The sequence below is a fragment of the Trichechus manatus genome, unplaced genomic scaffold (genome assembly GCF_000243295.1).
Source record: "Trichechus manatus latirostris isolate Lorelei unplaced genomic scaffold, TriManLat1.0 scaffold00326, whole genome shotgun sequence".
Classification (NCBI taxonomy): domain Eukaryota; kingdom Metazoa; phylum Chordata; class Mammalia; order Sirenia; family Trichechidae; genus Trichechus; species Trichechus manatus.
The window spans coordinates 820858-830831 of NW_004444262.1; the positions used below are offsets into that span (position 1 = coordinate 820858).

General features: G+C 37.4%; 1 protein-coding gene across 1 annotated transcript in view; it reads left to right on the forward strand.

Moving 5' to 3' along the window:
• Positions 1–9974, forward strand: part of DNAJC2 (DnaJ heat shock protein family (Hsp40) member C2) — a 35638-nt gene that overhangs the window by 2787 nt on the left and 22877 nt on the right. Inside the window, exon 3 of the mRNA XM_023725513.1 lies at positions 4586–4676. Within this exon, the coding sequence (XP_023581281.1) occupies positions 4586–4676 (91 nt within the window). The remainder of the gene's footprint in view (positions 1–4585; positions 4677–9974) is intronic.

The window sequence follows — 9974 nt, forward strand, 5'->3', positions numbered from 1 at the left end:
ATTTTTTGTTCAATCAGATGCTTTGTTAGACATAGGCAGTTTTCCCACAAGTTTTCCATTAATAAACTGTGTTTTAAGATGATTCAGTAGTGAACACCTGTTTATTGCAAGCCCTGAGTAGAGAAATTTAGGAAGATTTTACAGAAAAGATAATGTTTGAGCTGGTCTTAAAAGGATGAATGGCAGTTTATGAGGCAGAGAAGGTTGAAAGGGCATCTGGGCAGAAGGAATAGATATGCAAAGACGCAAAGGAGTAAAAGAATGTGTGCTGCTGCCTCTTTGGGGATTAATGAAGAGTAGAGCGGGGTGTGTGAGGGACGGTGGTGAGAAATTAGGCCTGAAAAGAACTCTAGACCAAACTCTGTAGTGTCCTTTTTTGCCATACTAAGGAAGGAATTCAGACTTTTATCTCCGGGGCAGTAGGAAGTCATCAAAAGTTTCTAACCTATTTTTAGAAAAATAATTCTCTTGGCAGTATGGAAAATTGTTTGAAAGGAGGGAGGGACGGGAGGCAAGAGAATAGTTCACGCTGTATGGCCCTGCAGTAATACAAGTGGTTAATGTAGGACTTGAACTAAATGTATGGCCAGATTTTGAGAAAGAGAGGACAGATGCTTTTTTTTTTGGGGGGGCGGGGGTGATGGTAGTGTCTTACTGACCTTGGCTATGTAGTACAAGACATGGGAGATATTCAGAAGGCCTTTAACCATTCTGGCTTGAGTGACCTGCTGGATCGTAATGTCAGTAACTAACACCAGGATGCAAGAAAAGGAAGTTTGTGGAAAGTGTTGTTTTTGTTCAACTTTAGCTATGTTAAAATTGAAGTGTTTGTGACATACTGATGAGGTTGTCTAGCAGATGGTTAGAAATGGGTCTGTAACTCTGAAAAGAGATTACAGCCAAAGAGATTTGGAAGTCATTGGCTCAGAGGTGGTAGTTGAGGCTCTGAGGAATTGAATGACATCAGCTGGGGAGAAAAATATAGACAAATAGACATTAATAGGTACTAATATAATATTTAAGGGGCCCTGGTGGCACAGTGGTTAAGCGCTCGGCTGCTAACCAAAAGGTCATTGGTTTGAACCCACCAGCCACTCCGAGGGAGAAAGATGTGGCAGTCTGCTTCTATAAAGATTACAGCCTTGGAAACCCTATAGCGCAGTTCTTCTTTGACCTGTAGGTTCACTATGAGTCGGAATTAACTCCACAGCAGCAGGTTAATACGATACTTCAGTTTGTATGCCGTGGAGTTAGATGCTTGAATTCAAATGTGGTTCTGCCATTTAGCGCACTGGGACCTTGGGAAAGTTACTCAATTTCTCTGTACCTCATTCCCCTTTTTGGTAAAATGAGATTGCTGACGTTGTTATCTCAAAGGAATATAGTGAGGATTGATGAAATGATGCACTTAGTCTAGTGCTGGGAATATGATAAATGCTAAACAAATAGTGGATAATAGAAGTTCTAATCTCATAGGTTGTTGCGAGGATTAAACGAGGTAAGGCATATACGTAAAAGAAAAGTAAAGAAACTCAGGAAGTTTTAGCCAATTCTACTACTACTATCATCATGATCAGTTTTGAAACAAAAGGACTGACAATTAAGGAGCATGGATGTTTAAGGGGTGGACAGAGGAGGAGAAATAGTAAAGAATACCAAGGAAAGAAGTATGAAAGAAGTAGGGAGAAAATGAAGAAAAAGACCTTTGTTAATTTAACAAGTCAGGCACTGTAGTTTTCCAGAAACTAAGGGAGAAAGAAATCTTGAGGAGAAAACAGTCACCGCTGTCACTGCTTCCGAGGCAAGTTAGTCATATAAGATGAAGAATGATATGCTGGATTTGGCAATCAAGTTTAGGTGACCTCACTGAAAGCAGTTCCAGTAATATAGTTGGGATGGCAAGAGATTGCAGCAGGCCAAGGAGTGATCATGAGGGATGGAGTAGAGACCTAAATGTAAAATACTCTCAAAGCTGAGTTGTAAAGAAAATGAGAGAGAACAGTAACCTGAGGGGAAAGCAGGGTCAAGAGAAGATAGAACGGGGGAATGTTGAGCATGCTTGTAGATTGAAAGAATGGGAGCTACAAGAGAAGAAGTGGAGTAAGGTCTTTGGAATAGAAAGGAGAAGATGACATCAGAGCAAGGTGACAGTGTTCATTCATTCAGCTAATTGTTTCACTCAACGAATATAGATTGAGCACCTGCTATATGTCATATGGTGTTCTAAGTGCTGAGGATACTGTGTTCAACAACAGTATCATTGCTTCCACATAACTTATATTCCAGTGAGGAAACAGACAATAAACACACAAACAAGAATATGGCCAATAAATGCTGAGCAAAGAATTAGAAGAGGGTGATGTGATAGAGTGTCCAGGTGACTAGATTGAGTAGACAGGGAAGGCCTGTGGAGTTGACATGTAAAATAATACCTGAGTGACCTGCAAAGAGTAGGGAGAATAGCCTTCCGGGCAGAGCTTGTGTAGAGGCCATAGAGCAGAAAGAAGCTAGGGATGTGCCAGGAACCGAAAGAAGGCAAGTGTGGCTGGAGCAGAGGGCAGGAGGGGCAAGGAGATAAGGAGTAGTAGTCAGTGGAAAGCCATTGCAGAGTTTTAAGCTCTGACGATTTTCAAGTGCTTTGAAGGGAACAAAAAAAGCAGCTGAGATCGGGGAGAAGGGTGTCTATTTTAAATAAGGTGATGACATTTAAACTGAGATGACGTTTAACTAAAAGATAATATGGGAGCCTCGTGAAGAGTGGGAGAAGAATATAACAGGCAGGGAGAATCGCACGGGAGTCCCTGAGGTGGGAAAGAACTTGGCACGCTCAATGAAAAAACTATTGTATTTGGGAATGGGTAACCAAGGGAGAAAGTGACAGGCCATGAGGTTAGAGAGATGGAGGTGCTTATGTATGTGCATCTGCACTAGAGTTAATTTAGGAGTCATCAGCATACACAGAGTACTGTATTGTGGCCCTGGGATTGGATGAGGTCACCTAGGACAAAAGTAGAGAGAGAAAAAAAAACTCCAGGACTGAACTTTACAGGTCATCAAGAAGCCAGTGGAGGTGACTGAAAAGAGCTACTGGAAGGTGGGAGGAAAACCAGGAGAGAGTAGATTTACAGAGACTCTAAAGGAAGATAATGTTTCAAGGAAGGAGTCAGCTGTGCTGTCACTTGGAGTTGAAGTCAAGTGATGGCAAATAAGTGATCTTGGATTTGGCACTTGAAATTTGATATTGAAGAGAGCAGTTTCACAGCACCTGAGGTGGGGGTGGGCAGAGCAGAACCAGATTGGGGTAGGTTGAAAATGAATGGGAGAGGTGTTAAAAAATTTGTGTGGATAGCTTCTTCAAGACGTTTAACTCTGACAAGGAGCAGAGAAATGGGGCAGTAATTAGACAAGAATCATGGAAGGGTATTTAAAGATGAGAGATAACTGCACATATTTTTATATTGATAAGAATAGTTAGGTTGAAATTTAGGTGATAACTGAAAGATGCTGTTCTTTCAGAAGCCTAGAAAGGATGGAATTCAGAACCAAGAAGGATGGAGTAATTTGTTTTGACAGAAAGGACACTTTCTCAATTGTGAATGGAGGGAAAGGGAAAAGATGTAGGGTGGTAGAAAGATGCTGGAATTTGAGAAAGATAATTTTAATGTTTTTAGTTAAGTACAGGGCAAAGCCATCTATCAGAGAGGGTGGAGAAGGGTTCGTGAAGTTTGAGGAAAGACTAGAGGAGAGAAGGTATGAAATAGTCATCTTGGATAGTGTAAAAGTGAACTGACCAGATCAAAGCATGGTTGCCAGGCAGAATAAAGGGCCTCATTCATATGAAGTTTGTAATCCTGACTTTCAAGTGAAACCAGTCAGTCCTATTGTGATTTTTCTCCCCCATGTCTTATGCCCTCGATTCCTTTTCCTACTTGATGGCTCCCACTTGATGGCTGACATCATTCTCCAAGACTAGATATAAATGCATCCTTTGAGTTCTCTAAGGAGTCTTCACTCCAGTGGCTACCTCAGCTTCTAAATTCAGTAGGATATAACCAAAGTAGGAATGCATGCAGATACTTCCTGTCCAGAGAAGCTTCATCCCTCAGTTTCTCAAAATTTCCACCCAATCTACCTTACTTACTGTATGTGTCTGCTAGTACTATCCTGTCATTGTCCGCTGGTCCAGCGTACTGGGACTTCTGTAATGCTCCCCTCAGTTGTGAAATCTTCCTGGCTATTATTTAAGGGTGGCCATAGAATATTAATAGGTGTTAAGAAAAAAAAAAAGTTAGTTTGGAAGATGCTGGGTTTTACAGATTTCTGTTTGCCTTTTTTTTTTTAATTGCAGGACTTTTCAGAGCCTTTATAAAGCTTACAGTATATGCATGCAATCATCAAGAGGGCTATACCGATAGTCAACATTTCCCAAATTTATGTGACCACAGAACCCATTTTATACAAACCCTCTTAATGGACTCCTGTTATGGGAGCTTTACTTTTTGAAACATTGTTTTAGGATACAAAAACAAAAGGGACAGGATATATTGTTTATTTCAAACTTGACTTCTCTTTGTGTCTTTATCAGAACCAGGATCATTATGCAGTTCTTGGACTTGGCCATGTAAGATACAAAGCTACACAGAGACAGATCAAAGCAGCTCGTAAGTACTTTGTTATTTTGAAATAATCAAATATCTGGCATAGGAAATGCTATTCTTTTTGAATGATATGTAAGATCATAGTTTATATCCATAACTTGAGATGTAGTAGCAAGTGTTACATTGTCGTAACAGTGTATAACCACAGTCTTCACCTTCAGAGCCAGAAAAAAGGCTTGTCAGTCTCATGTGTGGACTTTGCCATTAAGGATAAGAAATCAGGGTGTGTGTGTGTTTGTAACAGGATAAAGAACATTTTCCCGATGGCACGCTTTTAAAAAATAACATTCCAGCTCTCTTTAGAAGTATAAACAGCTGTACTCAGTGGAAGCTGCCTTATTACTTAGGTTGTTCGATGTTACTTTGTGTTTTCAGGTCACATCTTGTGGATACCACCTTCCCTCTTCTACCCAAGAAAGAGTTATCTGATGCTTCATTGTCATTTTCATTGACAAAGTTAAAATGGACATAATTTCTTTCACACACATTCAGTTCACCTGATTAGCAAACTTTGATGAAAGAGGTGAAGGTGATTAGTTTTCTGTGTTTTACCTTAGGAGCATGTTCTGCCCTCCACTCTAGAGAATGGAGATTGAGGTCTGAGGAGGAGATAAGATTGTGGGCATATAGAAGTGGAATAGGGAGTCAGGACCAGTCAGGAAGAGAAAGTGTTGTACTTGGAGGAAAAAGATGGCTGAATGAGAACTCTCCTATGTTAAGAAAGACTCATGTAGACTACAGTAGATGAACTCAACATTTTTCCCTTAATGTTTACATTTAGGAAAATCAGGTGTTTTTTAATAAAGTGAAGGAATTTAGCAGATTATTTTAGGTCTATGATTGGGTTTCTTAAAAGATTGACATGATTGTAGACTAAACATATGTTAATGCATATGGATAGTATTACAACGTATATGAATACCAGGAACATTCATTTGCCATGGAAAAGTATTTGCAAAATCGTGTTATATGGAATAATAGCACACAAATACCAAATATGTCTTGATACATATAAATTTGTGAAAGAATCAGAAATGACTTAGACCTATGAAAATAGTGTTTTAACCATGGTCTCGGGGAGCATCTAGCTCAACTGGCATAACACAGTTTATAAAGACAGTGTTCTACATTCTACCTTGGTGAGTAGCATCTGGGGTCTTAAAAGCCTGTGAGCAGCCATCTGAGATACTCCACTGGTCTCATCCCTTAGGGAGCAAGGGAGAATGAAAAGAACAGGATACAAGGAAAAGATTAGTCCGAAGGACTAATGGACCACAGCTACCAAGGCCTCCATCAGACTGAGTCCAGTATAGCTAGATGGTGCCCGGCTACCACCACTGACTGCTCTGACCAGGATCACAACAGAGGGTTCTGGACAGAGCTGGAGAAGGATGTAGAACAAAATTCTAACTCACAAAAAAAAGACCAGATTTACTGGCCTAAAGAGACTGGAGAAACCCCGAGAGTATGGCCCCCAGACACCCTTTTAGCTCAGTGGTGAAGTCATTTCCGAGGTTCACCATTCAGCCGAGGAGTGGACAGCCCCATAAAACCAAATGGGACTAATGAGGCACAGCAGTCCAGGGACAAGGACTAGAAGGCAGAAGGGGACAGGGAAGCTGGTGATAGGGAACCCAAGGTTGAGTAAGGATAGTGTTGATGTGTTGTGAGGTTGTTAACCATTGTCATAGGGCAACATGTGTACTGACTATTAAATGAGAAACTATTTTGTTCTGTAAGCCATCATCTAATGTGAGAATAACAGCACAATTGGAAGAGCATAGTCAATGTCACTGAACTGTGCTTGTAGAAATTTTTGAAATGGTGTATCTTTAGCTATGTATATTTTCACCAAAAAAAAAAAAAAAGGTCGAGAAGGGAGAGGGTTAACATGTTGTGGGGTTGTTAACCAAAGTCATAAAACAATATGTGTACTATTGTTTCATGAGAAACTATTTGTTCTGTAAGCCTTCACCTGAAGTACAATAAAAAAAGAAAATAGTGTTTTAAGGTGAAGAAATACAGTTTCTTTCTATTAAGATGAAAAAGTGTACAATAAATTAGAAGAAACATCCATTTGCTTTGTTAAATCCATTCTTGTTATTGGCGTAATAAAATCAAGTTTTGAATATTCTATAGCCAAAAGTTTTGCAATACTAGTGCAGAGATTATCAGCATTAAGGGAAATTTTAACTCATTCTGTGCTGCTTTTGTTGAATATTCTATCAGTATTTATTCAGATGGAAACTTGTTCTCTTATCTTTGTCACTATATAAAGTAGACAATTGCTGTTTAACTGCTTTCTGAAGGTCTGGTCCCAATCTAAAAACATGAAGTTAGTGTATATCAAAAAAACTCATTGCTTTTGAGTCGATTCCAACTCATAGGGACCCTATAGGACAGAGTAGAACCGCTCCATAGAGTTTCCAAGGAGTGGCTGGTAGATTTGAACTGGTAACCTTTTGGACAGTAGCCAAATGCTTAACCACTATGCTACCATAATTATTAGCACAGACAAAACCTAATAAAAAAAAATGTCTGATAGTATTTGAGATTCTTCTAGTTGTTGTATCCAGTTACAAACACAAAGTTTAGTTTTGTTTGATTTATTTTGAATACCTATAATGAAAATTAGAAGGTCAGTTAAGGTTGAATAAAGTAATTTTTTTTTTTCCTTATCTGCATTACCTGAAAAGAATAAATTATTAGAAAAGTTGAATGATGGATTAAGATAAAGTACTTGAGTTCTAGAGGTGGTATCTAAATTGCTAATATAATTTTGTTCTTGAAATAAAAGTTGACACACTTGCAAATGATACATGTAGATTTGATAATCTTTGCATGGAAATAGTCTTTGGTGATTTGAATTTTATGTATTATAATTTTAGCTTAAATATAACTGATTTTAAACTGAAAACTTTCATACCAAGCTTTTTAAAAATTAAAAATCATATTTCGAGCCTTTTTATAACAGTAGCAATGCAAATGTAAAATAAAAGCTCCTTTGCTAAAGTTACCTCAAAACACCCCAGTAACACTCTTTATTTGGAGGCAGAGGGAAGAAAAATCTGAAATTTCAATAAACATATAACAGCTGATCCCAAGCTGTTTCTTTTTCATACTGACAGTGTTCTTCGAACCCTTTACCTTATTTTTAAAGTTGGGTAACATGCCCACCAGGGTCAAATATAGGACAATCTCAGAATCTTTTAATATACATAGATGATTAGAAATGAAAAATCAACATGGAAAAAAATAGTGCAGCATAAGAGGAAACTATCCAACAAAACATTGAACCTCCAAACCTGATCATCTGGGTCTCACGGAGATTCTCTGAGCTACCTAATCACTTTTAATAAATTCCTTTCCTGCATAAACCAGCAGAAAATGACTCTTCTTAAGTGTTAGTGGAGAAACTGATCAACCTTATCTATAAGAAAAATCTCTAATCTGAAAAAACAAAAATGTATTTGTCACAGTTCCTTGTCCTGTGCAGTATAATTGGAAATAACTCAGCTTAACGTGTCCATAAAAGGATTTGTAGAAGAATGTTCATAGCACCTTATTCAAAAACTGGAAACCACCCGAATGTCCAGCAACAGAATAAATAAGCACATTGCTGCATATTGGCACAATGGAATACTACTCAGCAATAAAAAAATGGAACAAGTTACCTATACACAAGAATGTGAATGAATCTGAAAACATTATGTTGAGCAGAAGAAGCCAGACACAGAGATAATATTGTATGCTTCTATTTACAAGAAGTTGAAGAACCTATGACAACAGAAATTAGAAGGAGGTTGTCCCAGGTGGTGGGGGGTGAGTTGACAAGGAAACTCTATGGGTGATGAAAGTGGTGTGTATTTTCTTTTGGTTGGTAGTTACATGAGTGTATACAATTGTCAGAGTTCATTGAACTGAATACTTAAAATCTGAGGGTTTTAGTCTATGTAAATTGTATCTCAATTTAATAAAATAGATACATTTACACCAAACAAATGAATCACTTGGGAAATTAACTATACTCTTTTGGACCTAGAAATGAAAAAAATTGTATCAGTAGATTTTTTTGTGTGTGAAAATAAGATCACTGCTTGTTAAGACTTAAGAGATGGCAGCCAGAGCTGTGCCTTCAGTAAATTCATTGCCTTAAACTATTATATTACTTTTTTCCTAAATTTTACTTATTGTTGTTGAGAATATACACAAATTCGACAGTTTCTACATGTACAACTTAGTGACATTGATTACAGTCTTGTAGTTGTACAACCATTCTCACCTTCCTCTCCTGACTTGTTCCTCCCTCATTAATGCTCAAATAAACTAACTCTAGGATGAGATTCTCTTAAAGAATCACCTGAGGATCTTGTTAACATGTTAAAAAGAGGGAAAAAATAAAGTAGGCATTCAATTCAAACTTTTAAAAGTATAGTACTAAAGAAAGTGGAGAAAAAAATAGAAGAGATAAAACAGTATCCCAAAATTGGTTTTATAAAAAGAAAAAGCAAATAGTGAAGTAAACAAAGGAAGAAGATGAAAACCATTATAGAAGATATTTTTGAGATCACTTTACATGCAAATGAATTTGGAAATCGATCTTTTTTAAAATACAAAGAGGTATCAAAGAATTACTTCCTAGAATACTCTTTTTAGGCCCAGATAATTTTGCACATGAATTCTTTCAAGGAATTGAAAATTCTCATGCTGAACATAAACTATTTGGAACAATTAATTTTGTGAAGTTAATGTAATCTCTGTATGAAAACCTGGCAAAGCTAAAAAAACTAGAAATCTCATTCATGAATACAAAAATCCCAATTAAAGGAATTACAAATTGAATTCAGCAGTAGATTAAAAGAATAATTCCCATGAACAAGTAGGTTTTCTCTTAATCTGTTTATAGCTTAGATAATATTGTTAAATCTATGTGATTTCCTAAGTAGATGGTGAAAGTACATAAAATAGAATTTAGCACCCATTCCTTTTTAATAAACAGGGCTTTGAAAAGAAATATAGGAACACTTCTCTACTTTGATAAGTATTTCAGGCCCATAGTCAGTAAACTTTTAACTGTGTAGCTCTAGTGATATTACCATTAAAATCCAGGAGGAAACTAGCCTGCTGCTATTTTTCACGCTATGTTGGGAGTATGGATCAGTGAATTAAGTATTAAACAAATAAGAGAGAGAACTATTGGAAAGAAGGAAAGAACTATATGGAAAATGCAAATATCTGTAAGGAAATACACCAGAATGTCACCAGTGATTGTGTTTGGGTTCTAGCACTTTGGCCAGTCTTAAAATAATTCTTTCA